The sequence below is a fragment of the Podarcis bocagei genome (genome assembly GCF_964188305.1).
Source record: "Podarcis bocagei genome assembly, chromosome: 8".
Taxonomy (NCBI): Eukaryota; Metazoa; Chordata; class Lepidosauria; order Squamata; family Lacertidae; genus Podarcis; species Podarcis bocagei.
The window spans coordinates 30,068,669-30,091,141 of NC_138133.1; the positions used below are offsets into that span (position 1 = coordinate 30,068,669).

At 42.4% G+C, this 22,473-nt stretch overlaps 1 protein-coding gene across 2 annotated transcripts; it reads right to left on the minus strand.

The window, feature by feature from the left end:
* Positions 1–1,549: 1,549 nt before the first annotated feature.
* RBM24 (RNA binding motif protein 24) lies at positions 1,550–19,992 on the minus strand. 2 transcript variants are annotated; one of them, XM_081206654.1, is made up of 4 exons: positions 19,323–19,992; positions 18,322–18,445; positions 15,099–15,153; positions 1,550–4,144 (listed from the first exon to the last, which is right to left on the minus strand). In XM_081206654.1, the coding sequence occupies exons 1-4, from the start codon at positions 19,488–19,490 to the stop codon at positions 3,802–3,804; spliced, it is 690 nt and encodes a 229-aa protein (XP_081062780.1). In that variant the 5' UTR covers positions 19,491–19,992; the 3' UTR covers positions 1,550–3,801. The 2 variants fall into 2 exon arrangements, with proteins under 2 accessions (XP_081062780.1, XP_081062781.1); XM_081206655.1 differs by lacking the exon at positions 19,323–19,992 and adding an exon at positions 18,917–19,050.
* Between the last annotated feature and the right edge of the window lie 2,481 nt (positions 19,993–22,473).

Consider the following 22,473-nt stretch of genomic DNA (forward strand, 5'->3'; position numbering starts at 1 on the left):
ACCACTGGTCCTGTTAGCTAGGGATGATGAGAGTTGTAGTCCCAAAACATCTGGAGGGCCAAGTTTGCCTATGCCTGATCTAGCACTACAGTTAAAAAAAAGAAGAGGATGTAGTGTTAATACCCCTGAAAACAATTACAAGTGAGAAAACTGCTGATAAGTTACATCTTACTGAAGACTGAAAAGCACAATTGCTTTCACACTTCACAGCTGCTTCCTGTAAATCTCAAATTCTCATTTTCATTTATTTTAGTGCCTTTCCAGATGTTGGCACAGAAAAACTATTTACTATAATATTCCTAGAAACATCACTCCCTCAGAGCAGTATACTATTCCCATAGTTTTTTTAACTTTCTGCCAACATGTTGTTCAATAAATGTTGCTTCTGGTGTTTTGTAGTGGTCCCCCTTCCTGCCCCCCAGGATGAAGTTGCATCATTGATATTCCAGTCTCCCAACCTTATTTTATTTGCTTAAATATACCATAGTAGCATTAAAAAATATATATCTCCGCATTATCTTCTGAAAACCTTGAGCTTCTTTTGCCTATATGGAGCTGATGGTTCAATAATCCAATAATGAAGGGAGCAGGGAGAGAGCTCAGTGTTTCCCCCTTCATTGCCAGTAGGACTCAGAATGGGGCATTCAGGGCCTGGATAAAAGTGGCTTTGGAGCCAGAGCCCTCAACTGCACTTTAAGCTGGTCCAATTCTGGCTCCCCAAGAAACCAAATTATGTGTTGCTGTTAAGAAAATCAGAACTTCCTGCCCTGCCTGGTGTCAGTAATATGACTTTGGAAGGGGTGGGCAATCCACTACTTCACTCCCTGCCACTGCCATTCCTTTTAAGATTACTTTGTCAATCATCATGGGTATCTGCTACTAAGCCAGAAAGCATCATTGTATTTACAGCCTGCTACCGTGTGGTGCAGTGGGACGCAGGTGGCGCTGTGGTGTAAACCACTGAGCCTAGGGCTTGCCAATCAGAAGGTTGGTGGTTTGAATCCCAGCGATGAGGTGAGCTCCCATTGTTCGGTCCCTGCTCCTGCCAACCTAGCAGCTCAAAAGCATGAAGTGCAAGTAGATAAATAGGTATCGCTCTGGCGGGAAGGTAAACGGCGTTTCCGTACGCTGCTCTGGTTTTGCCAGAAGTGGCTTGTCATGGAGCCACATGACCCGGAAAACCTGTCTGCGGACAAACATCGGCCCCCTCGGCCTATAGAGTGAGATGAGCGCTGCAACCCCAGAGTCGTTCGCGACTGGACTTAACTGTCAGGGGTCCTTTACCTTTAGCGTGTCGTGCAACTGCATAATAAATTCCACAAGTTAATTATGTATTGTATGAAGCAGTACTCGCTTGAGCCTTAAAGCTTAAGATTCACAGTATTGTACAGTACTGAACAAGCCAGGCAATGCTTCAGTTGTCTTTTGATGTGCATCTTTGAAATCACTGAACTTGCTCTTCTCACAACTGAGGAACTTTAGAAAACACATAGAGGCATCTTGATATGGAAAGAAACTTTTTTTTTTTTTTTTTGCAAGACTAAATAGGTTGGATTCAACAATATTTTAATTTTTTTTAATACAAGTGTATAGATTAGAAGATTTGAAACATTATAAAGCAATATACATAATAAATAACATGCACATGAGAGTCATGTTATCTACCTTATATAACACTGGCTAGTACTCAAAATACTTAAAATAAATCCAGTGACATTGGATAAAGTCCATAAAAATGCTATCCTGTCTTCCCTTGTACGAAATTGTTCAAGTATAAAAAGATTTCCAATACAGTGTAAAATATTAAATTCCTTTTTTAGGTCAAGAATAAAAATTGCAAGTTATTGCAGTTTCACAGGACAATGTAAAGCAGCGTTTCCTAGCAAAGGAATAAAAGTTGTTCTACAAAGAGATGAAAAGTGGAAAAAACCTACCCCTTTTTTGATAGGAGGAAATTCTGACAACCTACCCACAACACACTATGTGGATAATTTCATGGGAGTTTATTTCCACATAGCACATCTAAAAATGGAGCTTCAGATTCAGTATTCCATTTATCTAGTTCGAACTAAGTCTCATTAAGTTCAGAGGAAAGGGACTTAGTCCCATTTACATATTACCCCTGTGACACGGGAGTTGTTTCTGTGTTGCCCAGTCCTGTGTGTTACCAACACTTTCTATAATTAGGAACCCATCACATTGTAACAGTCACATGGTCAATTCCCACATCACTCACCTGATCTACATGGTTCCCATTTGCAGGCATTATTGGTGAGGTGCGTGGCCAGACCACAGAAACAGTTCCTATCAGCACAACAGTAATGCATTATTTGGGCCTTACTCCTGAGCAAGTGTGTAGAGTATTATAGCTTTATAACCCAATCCTTTGCCAAACAAAGGATTTCTTGATTTCTTGGGGGAAAGTTCCACTGAAATCAAGAGCTTTCTTCCAATAAAAAAGGTTTATGGTTAAAGGTGATCGTGGGAAAAGCATGAAACTAGCATTTTTAAGATCAAAACCTTAAAAAGTATTGAAACTACCCTTATAAAAAGAGTACTAACAGAATTTAAATAAACCCATGTCAGCATTTTAGTTGATTAGGTTAATATTTCGTATACTATAGCTAAACCTACTAAATAACTTATACCATGAGATGAATACATAATTTTACAGTTTCACATCTAAAGTTGTTTTCTTTAGAGTGCAGCATAGTACAACTTTCAAAATAAATATATCTTTAAATAGCATTACAATTAAGGCACAATATAACCCACTTAGCATTAACCCTTGAAGAACTGCAATCTCAACAAGCAGTCTCATGAGAGACCTATGCTTTTTTCCCAATAAATATTTTAAATAGGTATTAAATTGTATATAAATCATTTCCAAGAAATAAAATAAAAATTCCCTTAACACAGTTCTTAAAGGTTTAAATTCAGCAAATTTCTTCCTGCCTTTATTCGCAAGCCATGAATAGATACAATAAATAAAAGGAGAAGGCTGTTGTAGTAAAGAGCTGATCCTATTTCAGAATCAGAATAGCTGACACCAGCAGTCAAAGTTTCCTAAAAGTGAAACAGGATGGAGAGAGGGATTAGAATGTGACAAGCTCATCAAACGAGGACAAGTGATGTGTTCTTTCCAGATCGGTCTGTGTTATTGATTGTCTGTACAGCTGTTGCGCCCATTAATTCCACATCACTTGCTCCATAGTCCCATTCACACAGAGGACAGATGAGAAAATAACTTTGGTGCCTGTCCACCTTTTCCCCCCAACCCCCCGCCAAAGGCCACGTTCCCTAGTTTGTTCGATGCCCATTAAGAGATAGTCAGAAAGCATTTTTCTTACTCATTCAAACAAAGTTCTGTAGGCCATAATGAAAAGTAGTAATGACAGTCAGTGCTTTCAACATTTAAATAATAGTCATCTTCAACTTGATACAGGCTACATATTGCTCACCTGGACTTTTTCCCCTGATAATGTAAAATGCATCTTTTACTGGTTTTTTTTGTTTTAAATATAAGCTTCTTTTTGTTACTTCTGCCATCCTTTCATGATAGGGATGATGCTTGGACTGATATTACGATACCCACCCCACAATACCACCCATGATATGGATGCATGCTGTACAAAGACAGCGGAATCTGTTTTTGTAGTAATACACTATTGCATTGCAGCTTTCCTTAAAGCTGGATTGGTTAAGGTTAATTGCCTCTTTTTGTAACTATTTCTACTGGAAGGCTTGAAGGTAAAAAGATAAGAAGAGTAAGAAACAGAACTTTCTTCACAAGTCCATCCGCTATTGCATACGGTCTGTTTGCAGCTGTTGTGGCTGGTATTGGCCGAAAGCAGCAGCAGCTGCTGCAGCTGTCCCAGGTGCCGCTGCAGTGATTGGTTGCTGGACTGCATAGCCATAACCCCCGGCTGTGACATATCCGGCAGCAGCTGGGGATGCTGCGTAGGGATACTGGTCATAGGCTGCAGCGGCAGCAGCTGCTGCTGCAGCTGAATATTGAGCATATGCGGCTCCAGTGTAGTCAAGGTAAGGTGTGGTGGAGGCAGCAGCTGCTGTAGGCTGGACATGTGGAATGACTACTCCTGGCTGCACAAAAGCTTGTGGATATACATAATGAGCAGGGATCCTGTTGAAAGACAGAAGACGAAAGTTAGATCTCACAAGTAAATCTTACTTCCAGTTTCAGAACTTAAAAACAAACTCAAATTTAGTTGTTGTTATACGCATAGGGTTGCCACAATAACCAATTTCGATGGACAAATTGATCGTCTAAGCAAGAGCCGAAAGGGAAAGGTCTTACTAAAATCAGAACATAATCACCACCATAGTGTCACAGTGTTAGTGCCGATTTAACAGCAGCTGATATTAAGTACTATGAAACATGTTACTAATAATTTTAAATACTTAGAGGGACCTTGAGATGTGTAGGACATCTATTAAAAGAAGGAATAAATGAGATTTCTAGCTATGAGACTGGAGAACACAGGGTTTTAAATTCAATGGGAAGTGACAGGTTCCCCCCACCCCCACCCCAATACTTGCTAAGCAAAGCTAGTGAGCATTTATAAAATTCTTAGCTCCATGAACTGTATTATCAGGTGTGTGTTTTTTTTGTAGTTATGTTACGTATTTAGTTTTACATTGCACGTTTCCTGTAGTCATTTACATGGATCTGAGGAAATAATCATTTTGTATCGTGGCAACCCTACTTGAATTGCTATGCAGACTCAGCACACATTAATTTCTCTGCAACCTCAGTCACCCTTATTAAAACAAAAAACAAAACAAAAAAACCAACAACACAGGCGACAAAGGAGTTTAAATAGAAGTTCACAAGTGTGGTAAACACAGCAAGAATCACACTTTTCAAACGGAACTATAGTGCAATTCACTCCGTCACAAGAGGCCATTGAGGGGAAGCTACATAGATGCCATTAAAATATACAACAGTGGTCCCTAGGCAAATGTGCACCACACTTTGGAGAGGTTAAGGCCATGAGAGTCAAACCTGTTGTGACAAATCTGGCCACTGGTGTTCTGCTTTGTGCCAGCTTGTTTATTTCTATACAAGGCAATGCTTTGGAATGGGTAGGGGCAGGATTATATTCAGGAAGATCTAGTGTTTAACAAAAGCAGAAAAAAATAATATTGTGAGGAACAACCTCACCGTTTTAAAATACATTATTTATTATCCTCCATATTGTGAAGTGTTACTTCTTGTGTGCGCGCGTGCTCAGTAGTACAGTCAGGGGGTTGGACTGGATGACCCTCAGAGTCTCTTCCATAATTCTATAATGTTGATATTTTTAGCAATGCTGCCACACTAAAAAATACAGCATTTACATAGCATACTGAGTACGCAACATGCTTCATGTATCATCTCAGTAATGCTTACAAGACCACTGCAAGGCAGATCAATGTTATTGTGGACGTATGGCTGAAACTGAAGCAATTATTTCCCTAAGACTCCAAAGGAAATATATCGCTGAGATTTGAAAGATGGACTCTTCAATTCACATTCCTTAGTCACTAGCAACCCAGCTCTCAGTTCTCCACCTGTTATAAAAAATAGACACAGGGATCCTTCATATCACAGGAAACCCAAAATGTATTATTTTTACATTAATAGTACCACCTTCAAAGTTTTGACCTGTAACTGAAACTGTATGGGGGTGGGGGAACCCTTCTATCCACATGAAGTGCAACTCTAAGGAGATCCAGCAGACACACACACACACACACACACACACACACACACACACAGCTCTAGATGCAGAATAAAAGCTTTCAATGTCTCATGCAATGTCAAAAGATTTCCTTTCCAGCTGTTGCACAAGTCAGCTCCACCTGGTCACCCTATATAAATATAGTTAAGATTAATGAGAATATGTTTAAATAAAAATTACTTTCATTTAAAGTTGCCAAGAAAGAAAATATTTTCAGTTGAAGAATGTGGCCAACTTTGAAAAGTGTTTTTCCCCACTATCTTAAAAGCGAAAATTTGCCTGTTTAGCAACTAATCACTCCCCCTTCAATGCCTGCACCTCAAGCATTGAAATGTTAAAAGTTTAACTAAGAAAAAAATATATTTACATCATCAATCTCCCACTGTCCGTGATGGGAGAACTGCAAAGTGTTAGTGATACATGGAGAAACAGATGAGAACAGAGCAACAAAACTGAATCTTAATCAATGACCTTTAGAGATTTATTTATTTTTTAATGGTGATAGCGATTCATCAGTTTTTACGTTGAATCCACTTGCCTGAACCTTCTGTGTATCTAAGGCCCATCTAAATAATAACTTTGTATTCTTGTTGCAATGTTTTTAAGCTACACAAAAAGATGATTTGCTTATACTGTTTGCTTAAACACAGATTATTCCTGAGGTTTGCTTCTGTCAAATCTAACAGAGAAGACGGTCTTTAGCAATCATGTGAAGTTCAGTTTATAATATTGGTTGAAAAGAGAACAAAACTAAAACTAACTAACAAACCACCCTCTATCTTTCTCTCCATGTCAACAGAAGCACAGTCATCATGGCTCCTGTATCCTTGTTAAAGAAGGGAGATGCATAAATGAATGTACTCCTACTTAAGCTCTTGTGATTTGTTTCTTTTAAAGCCAAGCAACTAACAGGTGGAGAATTATGAAACACTATCCCTTTAGAACCTCTTGGTTTACAATATGCATGACCTCCTTGCAGGCGCCCCACTATTATGCCATTTTGCACGTGGTGATTGACAGGACAAGCTGCAGTGGGTCTATTTTTGATCATCTGTCATGCGACAAGGGCTTCCAGCTGAGCAAAATGACTTTATAAGGCCAAAGTAAACTTCCATCTGTTGGAAAGGCCAGCATGCAGAGATTGTCATGATACTGAAACGCTAGCTCCTTTTATGCTCAGCAAGGTCAAAAGGTTAAAGAGCAGTTCCCCATTATGCTGCAGAGGCATCTTTATTCAGTGGCTTTAGGAGTGCTATTTTGAACTTATTGTTTGGCATATATTGGTAGGAACAACTGAAACTGTTCTAGATTTCTTCATTGAAAGGAGATAGTTTTACTCTGATGTACTAGAAACAAGCGTTAATACCACAAACCTCTTCCTATGACTGTAATATGCTTGCTTAGGAGGAGTAAGCCTTGCTGAATACAGTAAGACTAGCTTTTGAGGAAATATGCATAGGATCGGGCCACAAACCCAGAAACTTTTTCCAGTGGTTTGCTTTTAAGCAAGCGTGCTTTGGGTTCCCTATGACTTGTCTGAGTCTATGCAGATTTACTCAGAAGTAACTGCTGCTGAATAAACTTGGTAACCAATCGAAGCAATAATTTTGTGGTAAATATTAACCTAATAACTTGTATCATATAATATTGTGGACAAGTCTGTACAGAGCATACAAGACACTGAAAATGGAAATATAATTTAGAAAACAAATACATCTGCCACAAAACAGTTTTTATCAAAATTTAATAGCCTACATTTTTGTTTTGTACCCAGATTATTAATGAGGTAGCTAACATGTTTCATAAAGAAGGCTGATCCCCAAAGAATTGATGCTTTTGAATTATGGTGCTGGAGGAGACTCTTGAGAGTCCCATGGACTGCAAGAAGATCAAATGTATCCATTCTTAAGGAAATCAGCCCTGAGTGCTCACTGGAAGGACAGATCCTGAAGCTGAGGCTCCAGTACTTTGGCCACCTCATGAGAAGAGAAGACTCCCTGGAAAAGACCCTGATGTTGGGAAAGACTGAGGGCACAAGGAGATGGGGACGACAAAGGACGAGATGGTTGGACAGTGTTCTCGAAGCTACCAGCATGACAGGAGTGCCTGGCATGCTCTGGTCCACGGGGTCATGAAGAGTCGGACATGACTAAATGACTAAACAACAACAAGTTTCATTCAGGGCTGAAGCAGGAATAGCCTTATTATATCACCTTCCCTTAAACCTTCAAAATAGTCCTTTGAATCTAACCCTCTAATCACAAACTTTAATTACTGCGAAAGATATTGTATAACTTGCACAATATTTTTGAATGGTTTCATTCAACAATTCATAGGTGCCCATTAAATCAGACGTTTTACTCACAATACTATATTTGATCACATGTTATTCATTCCAAGCCCCCAACTGCACTCAGTATAATTGCTTAAAACTGGTAAAGGAAGCTTTGTGGAAACTCAAAACTTTTTTAAAAAGTTAGCTTATATTAAGCCCTATTTTGTCCCTATTGATCACAATGGAAGCATTTTCAATAGAAGCACATAAAGCCTTAGACAAATGTATATAAAAAACAAAAGAATGAGAGTTTTCTGGTAAGTCACTGATAGTCATTCATAAAAGCACAAACATTTCACCACCGATATCAAGCCTTGAATTCAAAAGCATTTCATTACTGATAAAAACATACATACATGTATGTTTTTATAAGCTGCACACCTTCACACATTTACCTGGGAGTAAACTAAACTGAACTAAACAGGGCTTACTTCTGAGTAGACCTGCATAGGACTGCACACCAGGTAAAACATAGGTAAGAAAAACAGGCCCTTTCCCCAGCAGCTGCATGTAACACAGAAGCACGAATTGTTATGTTACCCTTACAGACATTCCAGGAAATAATAAAACATAAATTGGTTGGCCCAGTGTCCTTTCCACCTTTTAAATTGAAGATAGCACAAGTATTCAGAAAGTTAGAAAAAGGACCAGCAGCATTAAACAGAGACTTCCAGATCTTAACTTGCAAAATATATTAGCTCTGGCAAATGGGATTTGCTTACCACTATATCTTTTAAGTCTAAGGCCAGCTATTTCGCAACATTAAATATTCCAAGATACAGGAAATCATTTTCAATGGGTGGGTTCAATGCTTTGCTATCAGCTATTACGGAAGATTGATTTACTAGGTTACTTTGGCATTTGAAAGTTTGCCCTTGCAAAAGCGTTTCAGTCAAAAAGTTACCCATATTCTCCTATCCACACTGCAATTTTTATAAGGACCCATGGAGTGGGGGGGGGGGCGTCCTGCTGCACAAGTGGAAATCCTTGTGCTGATAGGATGGTTACAAGCAACGTGATGGATACAAGTCTCACCAATATTTTCTCTATACTTGGGGAATAAAGTTTAATTTTATGTTTCAATTTTAATGGCAGACTCCAACTCCAATATTTTAGATAATATAGCCAAGTTCCTCACTGTATCCAGAGTCAAAATTGCTTTTTAAAAGTATTTCTGATTGTTCAGGTATTCTGTTAAACGTTTATACAGTAGTACCTCAGTTTTTGAATGTCTCTGTTGACGAACATTTTGGTTTTCAAACGCTGTAAAACTGGAAGTAAACACTCTGGTTTTCTAACTTGCTTCGGAAGTTGAACATGAAACACGGCTTCTGTACTGAGCTTTTCATTTTGAGGATTCCGTACTGAGTTTTCTGTTTTTGAACGTTTCGGAACTCGAACGGTCTTCCGGAACAGATTACGTTCGAAAACCGAGGTATCACGGTACAATTTGTGTCCATGTACAGTGTTTTTTCTCTGCTGTGGTTGGCTTGACACCATAGTTGTAACTATGTTTTATGGTCTGTAGACCAAATAAACTGAAAGGAATGTTTTTAGGAGGCACACAATGAGGTTTGCAGTGGGTACAATGAGCCATAGGGCCACTCTTTTCCCATAACCCAAACCTTTTGGGGTAAAATTGCACTCCTGGTACATTTTTCATTTCAATCAGTGCTTTTTTCAGTGCTTTTTTCAGGGAGTACTCAGCGGCATGCAGTACTGGAGCCACTTTTTGTTGTTAAAAAGTGTGGCACTTACAGTAACAACTTCATGGTGAGTACCGGCAACCTATTTTTCTAGAAAAAAAGCACTGCCTACAATGTAGGACATTACAACTGTGCAGGTAACAAACAATGTCCCCACAGTTCAGCCACTTTCCATTTAGAGTAGGGTTGCCTAACTTGGGAACCTCAGGTGTTGTTGGACCCCCAAGTGCCATCAGCCACAAATAGCATGGCCAATACTCAGGGAGTTGTAGTGAACAATGCCTGGAGAGCAACAGGTTAGGCATCTCCTAATTTAGCACTTTTGTTCTTTATTTTTGCCTGGGATAAAAATAAATCTCAAGAAAACCAACTGAATTTTACACACAGAGTGCTTATTTGTCGCAGCCAATGTAAGGTGTGCATAAACATTTTCTAACAAGAAATGAACCAGTGATGCAGCAACGCCTAGACAGAGGTTTATTTTTGAAAACCAAAAAGAGCCTAGGACAAAGAAAATATTCCAAGATACTTGATTTTTTTTTTAACCCTATTTTTTGTCTGGGACTATGTTCTTTTTTTGCGACACACATACAAAATGTCCTGCGGCTTTTTCAAACAAAAATTGGTCCATGGAAGCAAACCTAAGTGCTCTTTTTCTGACACAATACACATGGCTTCGCTATGGGACATTGTACTACCCAGAGAAACATTTGAATTTAGCTTGGGGTCCCAATAAAACCATTTGTGTTCTGTTTCCCAGGGGCGTGGGTTACTGTCTACAACTACTGTACTGTAAAAAAAACAACAACCCAGAAGAGGCTGCAGATATATATAAATAGCACCAACTAATTATGGTGGCAATAACAATGGATCATACGAAATACGGGCAGTAAAAACTTCAAAATGGCCATCACCAGATCATCATGTGTTATATTAAAAATGAGTTTCAAGTACCAAAATTTACGTGAACAAAATCAACACTCTAGTTATACTAAGATTTCCAAGAAATTAATTAAGCAAATGTTTTTGAACTAAACACAACCAGTTGGAGGAGAAGAAACTGACAGTCCAGAAGGCACTGAGTTCTGGCTTTTTAGGGAAGCAATGTTATGGAAGCATAACCAGGTTCTCTCACTATGCTTAAACCCTATTAAATTACACTGCATCCAACTAACAGTAACTGAGGACAAAATACAGCAGGCACTCACTTTTCTATTAGTACCAATGGCCTGCATTCTGGAAATGGCAGAATATCAGGAAAGAAAACTTTTATTACAAATTAGTAGGGACAGCCACTATGACCTTTACATAAAATGTTAAGGCATTTACCTATTAACGCAACAATGGGCAAAAAATGCTATTCAAAAACAAAGGAAGTCTGAGGTGTTTCCCCCCCTCCAAAAGTAAAATACCAAAGGGGGGGAAATATTACTATACTACTATACTATACATCCATACCAAAACAGTGGAAGGGAGCGGATGGCGCTGTGGTCTAAACCACTGAGCCTCTTTGGCTTTCTGCTCAGAAGGTCAGCAGTTCGAGTTTGTGCAATAGGGTGAGCTCCCCTTGCTCGGTCCCAGCCTCTGCCAACCTAGCTGTTCAAAAGCACACCAGTGCAAGTACTTAAATAGGTACTACTCCGGCGGGAAGGTAAACGGCGCTTCCATGCGCTCTGGCACTCGTCACTGTGTTCCGTTGTGCCAGAAGCAGTTTAGTCATGCTGGCCACATGGCCCAGAAAGCTGTTTGTGGACAAACGCTGGCTTCCTTGGCCTGAAAGCAGAGATGAGCGCTGCACCCCATAGTCACCTTTAATGGGACTTAACCATCCAGGGGTCCTTTACCTACTAAAACCTTACCTAGTAAAACAGTAAAAAGCATTTCAAAATGCCCACTTAGGGTCTGATTTCCTCACTAGTCATCACGTCTACCACCTCATATATTTGCACTGTTTTCAAATGAAAATCTATGTGACCATTGGAAGGAAGTTACTTAATGGCGACTTTTGATGAACAGCTTGGTCTTTTTAAAAACAACCCTGCAGATTTGCACACCACAGAAAAAGTGATAAAACACACAGCACACTTTTAAAAAATGAATTAAAAAGTTTAAATCAAGAGGTTTCAGTGTGGTGGCACAGGCCTACATGTGCTGAGGGAGACCTTTGTTGATGTCCGAGAGGTTCCTTTTCTCACTGAAGTTAGTTTTGAAAGAAGCATTCTATTACGGACAATATAATGGCTAGCAATGTGTCCTTCGCTAATGTGTATGTCTGGTGCCCATGGCAGTTTCTCCAGTTAGCAAAGGTGCCCATGAGCCTAAAAATGTTGGCAAACCCTGGGTTCAAATACAGTGTTGCATATTCAATCTATTTTAAAGTGTAACTCAACCATATGCACAACCTGTCAAATAAGACTCTTATTTGTTCAGTTACAATATAGCCCTACAGGCTACTTTAAAATTGTTTTAGGTACAGCACAATGCTATCCATGCATACTCACAGACCTTGATGGGACATAATATCAGCAGGATCGCAACTATCCAGATACTTCTAAGTAGCCAATCTCAGAAATTGAGTATTAGGGCATATTCCAAATACGCATTCCAGTTACATGTGTTTAAGTTTATATACTGGTCACTTTGACTGCGATTGTGATCTGATTGCTAAGTTTTTTTGTGCTGGTGAATGTCCTTGTTCATTCCAGATACTTCAGTTGAATGGGGGAGCTCTAATATTCAGAAGAAGTCTTCCCTCCAAGATACACACTACCAAGGCATCAAGTGACTCGATAAAAACAAAATGCTGTTTACATGGAATTGCTCCACCCTCTTAAGAAATGGATGGGACACAATTACATGGGAAAAAAGCATGTGCTGGCTAAACAAGCCTTATATCGGTTGATGATATTAATTGGTCTTTAATTAGGTTGCAATCAGGGGTGGAGAACCTAAGCCCTATGAGCCTAACTAGGTCCAGCACAGGTCCCTCAAAGCTTTTACCCCAAACCATACTGCATGTGCAGTCACATGCAGCATCACAGGACATGTAAGGACAGAGGTGCCTACCAAGGAACAATTGCCAGCTTGTTTGAAAAGTTCCCAGTTATTCCACTGCAAGCGGATCTCGCTGACAGCTGACTGGTGGTCATAGTAAGTCCTACCAGCATCAGCTGTGCTAAGGAGTTCGCCATTGGGATTAAAACAGCACCTGGAAATAGACTTCAGAAGGACTTGCCATAACCTCTGATCCATGAGAATATTTCAATTTTACAGGTGGGGGAATCTAAATATTTGATTCATTAGCTAGGTTCCATTCCCCACTCCTGCTACACACACTTACCTATGGGTAAGTAAGTCCCATTAAACTCAGTAGGATTCCTTTCTGAGTATGCATGTATAGGATCTGTGACGTTAGTCTCTTTAGCTGGTGTCTGCTAGCCCAACCATCTTAATAGACCAGCTAAAGAACAAACTGGGTGCTTAACATTTCCAGTTTTAAAAAATGTAAATAGCAGCTGGGGGTGATCAGGATAAGAGCATGCAGGAGGGGTGTGGGTGTGTGTTACCCTTTCCTCCCATGCTGCGTTCTTGATTAAACAACCCCACCGTTTGTGGGGAAGCTTCCACTGACGCCAATGAAGGCATCTTCTAGAGGAGGGACATTTTTATTGAGACTGCAGTGAGAGAGGAAAGGGTTAAAATCCTGCCCAGCTCTGCTCCATAAACTTGCAGGCTCTTGGGCTCTGTTCTTGGTTTAATAAAATGCCAGGAGAATGTTATATGCCACTACAGGTGCCACAAAATACTTGCTCCACTTTTGTAAGAACTCAGTCATTTAGTGTGGCAGTACCTACTCTTCGGAACTTCCTGCCTGTTGATATCAAGCAGGAAAACTTTCCCTGTATTCTTTTCATCGCCTGCCAAAAACATTCTTGTTTAGACAAGCCTACCCAGATGCTTGGAAATGCTGGTGTGAATTTTAATCTGTTTTAGCATTTTAGCATCTTATATGTTTTAATGTATTGGAACTTTTTCCTGATTTTACCTTTTTGCAACCCACTTCAGAGGTTTTTATTACAATAAAGTGGAGTATAAATTTCATTAAATAAATGTAATATATACTTTGGACTTGGTTTAGACAGTCAGTAACATGGTTGCTAATGTCTCATTTCAAGATATATAGTGTTTCAAAACTATTCTCAAATAAGCATGCGTGCTTAAAGTCTATCCCCCTTCCTTTCCTTGTTAAGTATTCAACTAACTTTTTGTCACGGGCCTTACTCAACATTAATCAAAGAGGAGACAGCGTACAAGACACTCAAGCAAGCACATGTCACCTCCAACTTTGATGCTTAATTGTAGAATAAAAATGCACAGCAACTTTAGGAATAGCATATGTTTAAGTAAATCTGCGGAAGGCTAAATATATATATGTGTATTATCTAATGGGAAAGTGCATGTGGACGCACATTGTTAATACAGGGAGCTCCAAACCCTTCCCAAGGAACAAAACCAAAACTGTAACATGCAAGCAATGTTGATTTTTCTTTTTTTTAAAAAAAGAAATCATAAAAGAAACCACACAAATTTAGCACTCACTACAAAGTACGGTTAAAAAATAAATATAAAAAAAGAAGTCACAGGCTACAGCTTGAAAGCAAGAGAGAAAAAAAACTCCCTTCGCTCCCCATGGCAAAGTCAACACTTCTCCACATAACCAAAATGAAAAGACCACCAAAAAACTTTCACTACAGCTCTCTCAATAAATAAAAGCACACAGTTTAGCTATCAACACCACTTCATTACTGTAATAAATAAATAAAAAAGCACACGGATATCTATTGACTATATAGAAAAAAAACATACATGCATCGTTAATCACCATTTTAGCTTGGTTTGTGTGTTTGAGTCTACTGGTTACAGAGTTTAATTCCAAACAGAACTATTCCACCTCTTATCATCATATCCTTCTCATCAGTTATCTTAACTGTAAACGATCCCTGTCAGATTAGAAAGAGATAAATAACATTGAGTCAACCTGAAGAAAAATACTGAATGGGGCACAGTGGCTTATTAAAAGGCACACCTTGTTTACCACATGATCTTACGAGCATAGGGGCTGCTTGAGTGCAAGGCCGGCATGCATCTAACACCACTTGACTCGGATATAGTATTTATTTAGAGAATTATCAATGAAGTGATGGCATTTTAAATCTGGAAATTTGAAAAATATAATTTTATTTCCAACGGTCACGTTAAGACGTACACGCTATATTGTTCCCACCCCCAAATATGAGCTTAAGGCAGACTTACCCAAAAGGCCTCTGTATTAATGCTGGGTGGAGCTGCTGAACGCCAAAGGCAAAACCTAACAACAAAACACATCACATTCTCTAGGTGAGCAGTGCATTTACTTCACGTGAAAATTCTAATAACCACCCTGCGATCCTTCTCAGTGAAGAGGAATATGTCACAGCATAAGCCTACTCATGTATACTCAGAAGTAAGTTTCACTGCATTCAGTGGGGCCTACTCTCAGGTCACAGTCTTAATAACTGTGCAGTATTGATTTTAGGTAAACAAATCAGACAAAAAATGTGATCTGATGCCATATGGTTTGAATACCTTGGTAAGATCAGCTTTATAGAGTACGAAAGTATTTCTCTCTCGAGCATTATAATGTAGAATTAATGAGCTATTACTTCTGGCAAACTGCTGTAACCTGGAGCAGACGTAACATCCACCATCTTCTAAACTTGGATGCATGCCCCTCTCCTGTACGAATTTCAATTTGCCATTCATGGTTTGAGTTAACCATGGTACAGGGTTATATACCTGCACTGGCACTAACCCTATGGTCAACACTAATCAAGATAATTCAAACAAGTGCTGATGCAGAGATAACGCCACACTGTTAAAACGAACCATGGAAGTGAGAGGCATTCTGGCAAGAGTGAGGGGGGAACTTGCAAGTCAGTTGCACACTCCTGATCTCCTAACCATGATTCACTGCACCAAGCTGGTTTGATCCTGGCTTGATTAGTTACAAACTAACCTGAGCCCCACCCCCTTTTTGAGTTTGGACATAACAATAAACTGAGAAGGGAGTACAGAAGCTGAGCCTCCCTTCTGCTCAAACATGACATGGAGGCTTTCAATCTCCTGCTTGTGGCCATACCAGATGAGAAGGGAGGGCAGAGGCTCATTTCTTACTATTCACACAGTACTAACGGTTGGTTTAGTGTTATATCTGAAATGGGCTGGTCTGATTAATCACTGTTTACTCAAGTATTTAAACAAATCATTTGGCTGCCTGTGTTTACCATCTTCTCAGTAATCACTTTTATAAGCTGATTCTACAGGGCAGCAGCAACTATGATATGTCAATTTATAGACTATGCCAATTCATAGTTAGTACAAATTACAGTTCACAAACCCACTTCAGATTGAGGTTTCCACCTCTGGTTTACCAGACAACTGCATGGTTTAGCATGATGTCTGAACTGAGGCACTGCAGAGAAGCAACGGAGGCTCACATACATTCCTGTTAAGAGTTATAGGATATTTCCTATGGATTCCAATGTGTAAGCAAGATACAGTAATCCAAAACAAAAAGCAGTTGCTTGGTACCTCAGATAAATAAGGAGTTACTGTAACATTACAACCATGTTGGCCACCTTGTTAACAGATTAGTTCAGAATGGTTTCTACACAATTTCACTATCAAGGACCCACTGGCGGTAATAGAATGGTTAAAATGGAGGTGTTTGGGACAATGGGATAAAACAACCCTTAATGCTTGCAGTGGAAGAGGTTTGTAAGAATAGACTGGTGGGTTTGAGGGAGCGTGAAATTCTGTTGAAGCTCAGCCATTGGATTTTAGGAACCCTGGAAGTTACTATGCCAATTGTTCACATTCCCTTAATAGCCCTAAATAAAAATCTCCAGCCTTTAACTTCTAAAATCAGAAGCATTATGCTGGAACCCGTTGCACTAATTCCACATATGGAGATGTGTGGCGGCTGACTGTAAAAAATATTATGCACACATTCGAAGGCTGAGCTCTGGTACGTACACTAAGGACAGCTTCCAAGGTTAAACTGTAGCTCAGATTCAGCCCACGTTATCCCCAACCTTTACTTAAAAAACAAAACCAAGTAGCTTTTTATCCCATGAATACCAAAACTGAGTTCAGCAAGACCATGAAGCCCATAATACAGTCTGGTTTTTCTTATCGACATGGGAAAGTATGTTTCTGTAAAGGCAAAACGGGAATCTGGCCTCACAAATAATTGGAAGCCATTCCAGGTGGTCACTTCTGCTTAGACTGGACAAAGAAGTTGGCAGCCATCTGCCAAAGATGGCAGCAAGTGATTATGTTAACTGCCAATGCGGTCACCCTGTTGCACTATGTAGCAGGTGCACATTTGCACTATTTCAAAAAAATTATTTGTTAAATTTATATATGTCCAACATTACAGGAGCACATTGTGCAAGTAAGCCTCCAGGATGTCCTCTTGGAAACAGGTTTCAGACCCAAAAAATTATATTCATATAAAATAGCAGAATTCATCTCCAATAAACAATGGTGCCACTGTTTTAATTTGCTTAAAGTTTCCAAAGGAGGACATTCATTTAAGTAATGTACCACTCAAAACAAGCAGAAAAATATCGAGTGTGTACCTAGTCCTATGTATCTACTATTTATGTGCATAAAGGCTATAATCCTACGCACATTTATTTGGGAAACAATGCATCCGTGAGACATAACTACAAGTAAGCTTACACAGGACCAAGGTGCAAGTTTTTAATATGAGGAAAATGCCAATAATGCACATTTTCAGCACATATACAAATTATACTTCAAGGCTGTGGTTTCTGAACTCATACCCCTATTTCTGGGAAACTTCTTACCAAAACATTTGTTTTGTGAGGGAATGTGTAAGGCTCCCTGTAAACACAACTGATGTGCACAATGACTTGCAGATCCAGACAAAAGGATATTAAAAAATATTTTACCAAGCAAAGCCCCCCTTTTCCATTTTTCTCTTAGTGAAGTGTGTTTGTCTGTTTTGTGTGTATACTCACAGGAGAATAAGCCCCACCACAGCACAGCTTCTGGAAGTAGTGGATTACTTCCACAGCTCCAGCATATAACCCTCATGGAAGTATCTTATGTCTCCCACCACAAACACTCATGGGAGACCCCATGGTTTTATGCTCAAAGGGCAGTACTGTCACTCTGACAAATTCAGCATTCATATTTGTGTTACTGCATCTTCTATCCTCATATCATATCAAGTTTAGTAGTTGTGCGTTAGCACAACATTTGGCACAAGCTATCTTTAACATGCCTTGGCCAGCATGAGAGGCAGACTTTAGGGCACTTTAAGAATTGTGCTCCTTCCAGGAATCGGGCCCCAATCCTCAAGCTATTCGTTCTGAAGTAGCTTCACTGAAATATGATATGGTTATAAGTTTTCATTCTCTGCTCGGCTCATAAGAAGCCAGGTAGGGAGGACAGAGACTGTTCTTACCTGGCTGCATTATCCTTGGTTTTGCTCCTAGGTACGCTAGGTTCACATTAGCCTTTCTGCCATCAATGATTGGGTTAGGATCTTTGCAGGCCCTTTCAGCAGCAGCTCTGTCAGCCATGGTTACCTTGACAATAAACAGCGCAGGATATCAGAACTCATGTATTTGACACGACTCATAGTACAGTAAGCTGGTGCAATGTGAAATGGAACACCGTTTCCAAGAGGCTCTCTCAGAACTCACCCAAATGAAAACGCTACTACTATAACAACACAGCAACTTTAGGTTTGTTGTGGGTTTTTTGTTTTTTTTGTCAAATTACTCTCGCACAAAAATCAGGCTATATTTGAAGCGTTTGCCATTTCGCAGAGCACGGAGTTGGAATTTTGCAGGCACCGAACACCCACTGACACAGTAGCATGTGCCGCAGCAGATAAAAATACGAACGTGTCATATCAGCCTGTAACCAGCTGGCTCCATCGGATGCCAAAATTTCACTAGCAACTTTTCATATGCAAGTTATGATGCAAATCTCATCTGAAGGGCACAGCACACAGCTCCCCACCCCCACCCCAGGGTTTCCTTTCCTTTCGTTACCCTCTAGAAAAGAAAGAGGTGGTCAAAATACACAATCCCGTCGACAAGGGAAAAGGAGACACCTCGTAGTTCATGTCAGTATTTATTGCGCCTATCAGCCAGCTGTTTTTCAAATCCGTTGCTCACAACAAGTTTTACTTAACTTCCAGGAAGTTCAGTTGGCTCACCTGCTCTACCCATCCCAGTCGCCTGACGATCACGCTTCCTCTCCTCCTCCACGCTTTTTAATTTTTTTTAGAGGACGTCAACACGAGATCCAAAAATATCGCCGAGTGTCTCCCTTTCCCCCTTTCCCACCCCCGCCTCCTGCCAGTTGGGTTTAGGTAGCTGCGTTAGCCGCTCTCCAGGCGCGCCCGCACATCCACACGTTACACGATCCACCCATCCCCGCACCCTTCGCACTTACAAATCCGTATCCCCGGGATTTGCCCGTCTGCCTGTCGGTGATGACCACGGCTTCCTCGATCTCCCCGAACACCTCGAAGTACTTGCGGAGGCTGGAGTCCGTGGTGTGGTAGGGGAGACCCCCGACGAAGATCTTGGTGTACGTGGTATCTTTCTGCGTCGTGTGCATCTTCCAAAAAGATGCCGCTCTCCTCTAGCTACAAGCCCCGCGCAAGCGAGGGCTGCTGGTGGCGGTGGCGGAAAAGAGAAAGGAAAAGTACAAAAAAGAAGGAGGGGAAAGACTCCGCGGCGAGTTGGGTGGGCTTTGCGCGTGCCGCTCACTTCCAGCCAACTTCTCCCACCTTCCGCAGAGGCTGCCCTGTTTTATATTTCTCTGGCTTGTCAGCTCTTTCCTTGCCCTTCAGGTAGGCAGGAGGCGTCGGGAGCTGCCTTGAGGTAGACGCTGTTCACCAGGAGGCGGAGAAGGAGGCGGCAGCGACCACAGCAGCCGGAGCACGGGAAAGCACCAGGGCCCAGCCGCAGGCGACTCTGCTGCCTCCCGCCGCCTTTGGCTTTCCTCTAAAAAGCCGCCAGGCGCGACCTCCCCAACTCCCGCTGCTCCGCCCTCCCTCCAGCAAAGCGGGGCGGGGAGCCGGGCGGGGCCGGCCCGGCTATTGGCCGCTTCCTCGGCGCGCCGCTGCCACCCGGCCGTTGGAAAGGAACAGCTGCTGCTGTGTCTGTGCGCGCTCTCGCGTCTGTGTGCGCGCCTCAAGAGAAGCGAGCCTGGAGGAGGAGGAGGGGGCGGGAGGATCCACGTGCGCGCTGGAAGGTGGCCTCGGCCTCTGCGCGCACACGCGCCTCCCTCCCTCCCTCGCCCCGCTCTGGTCAGCCGAGCGCGAGAGGCGGAGTAGAACCGAAAGCGCCTCTCAGGTGCGGACGGGGAGAAATTCCCTCAGCGCGCACTGCTGCTGACTTTGGCGCCACTGCGCACCGAAACCGAAGCTCTCCAGGCAGCCCCGCTTGCTCTTTCTTTTCCCGCTGGCGGGCTGCGTCAGGTGGTTCTAGGTTATGGTTCTAGGTTATGGGGGTAGCGAAGTAGCCCCACGGGGCGGGTTGGGGGAGAGGGTGCATCTCCTTCGCCCCTCAGAGAAAGCAGCTCGTGGCTTCCCAAGCCTCCTCCGCCCAGAGAAGGGAGAGCGAGAGCAAACGGGCAGAAGAGGCCCTTCCTAGGGGGCAGCATTCTTTATTTTCTTTGCGGGTGGAGGATGGGACTCCGTGGGGCTGCCGAGAAAGCGTGACCTGCCGCCTCTTGAGAGTTAGGACCATGGGCGTAGCCAAGGGCGGGCAGGGAGAGGCAGCTGCCCCCCTAAATCTATAGAAACACATAGCAAACTGAGGTTCTGCCCCGCAACAACGGCCTGCCCCCCCCAACAAAAATCCTGGCTGTGCCCATGGTTAAGACCATAGTGGACTCAAATCATAGGAGCCACCTCCTAGGGGCCGATGGCCTTTCAGCGACCACCCCCAGTAAAATATTTGAGGGCGTCACCCCCCTCCAAGTTGATGGTGATTGCCACTCAAATGGTGTGCGGGTGCCACGGCTTTTGATTAATTGTGTGGGGTGGGGTTTCCTGGGAATTCTCAATATTTCATTCAATTTGGCATTCAATTTGATTCAGATGTGCAGGCAAAGCCTCCATAGCCATACCCTTCATAAGATGGCAACATAAACGAATTTTTGGCCGATGCAGACATGATGCCTTTAGTACCAAGCTTGCTTTTTTCTTAGCCCTTGCTCTCCCTTCACTGGTTCACATTCATCCTCAAGAAGAATTATAGAAGACTCAATACTTCTTCCAACTGAAAGTGGCATTTAACTCTTAGGCAGGTATGCAAGTTAATCTACCTCTTCCTGACCACATTGTGTGGATTTTGCTCCATGGAGAGCTTATTTGGCATGCAGAGGATTGTAAATAGGAAGTGACATCATTTCCCCTGGTGTGCCAATATGATGACACTTTGTCCCTGCTCCACTACACCACTGGGGTGGTATAGATTTGCAAGCGGACAAAGGTCCTGGCTGTTGGTGGAAGGAGGATTCATCTCATCTGCTTGCTTTCCCAAATCCACTTTTCCTCTGGGAGCCACAGCCGCATAAATTAGGTACCGCAAGCCTAATCCTCCCTTATTGCTCCAGATGTTTGACAGAACACCAATTGCCAAGTTGCACATTAACAGAAGAGAGCTATTGCCCTTGGGTCCTGCTTGTGGGTTACTCATAGTCACCAAGCTGGCCACGGTGCGAACAGAATTTGGACTAAGTTTGTGTGATCCAGAGGAGCTCTTAATAGGTTCAGCAAAAGAGAGACAGGGTGAGCAAGCAGAGGAGGTTGGTGGCTTCTGTCCTCACAGTTACTCTGGGCAAGCATGCTGAGCTCTTTTTGTCCAAAGAAAGTATGCAAGCAGGTAGGGCTCACCCCGCCCCAGTGTGAGAGGGCAGGCAAATGATTCAAACAGCCAGACTTCTAACAAATACTGCTTTACTCAGTGCCACACAACTCGGAGATGGAGGGTGACTAAACTAGAGGAATTGCTCGCTTGAATTCCCCCAGTAAAGTAGTGCAGCAGAGATGGCTAGAGTTTGTTTTCATGTCCTTTGGGGCTCTAGATCAGTGTTTCCCAACCTTTTTTGGGCAAAGGCACACTTGTTTGATGAAAAAAATCTCGAGGCACACCACCATTACAGCCCCGTGACGTCAGCGCGCAGCGTCACGCCGGGAGGGACGCACGAAAGTGTAAGTTTCAATTTTTTTCCCTCCCCCTTACCGGGGAACCTCCAAGCTTTGGGGGTGGGGGGGAGGAGGCAGCAAAGCGAGGCAGGAAGGAGAGCGCGGCTTGGCTGGGTGAGCTTTGGCAGGGGCAGGGAATGAGAGCCGCGAGGCGGGCGCTGCGGACGGAGGCGCTGCCCGCCGAGCTCGCAGGCAGCCAGGCAGGCAGGCAGACGGCGAGAGCCCCGCGCTGGGCGGCCTCTCCTCGCCGCCGCCGCCCCGCCTCTCGCCGCCCTGCCTCTCGCCGCCCGACTCGCCCGCCTCCCTCCAGGCAACATCTCGCGGCACACCAGGCAACATCTCGCGGCACACTAGTGTGCCGCGGAACAGTGGTTGGGAAACACT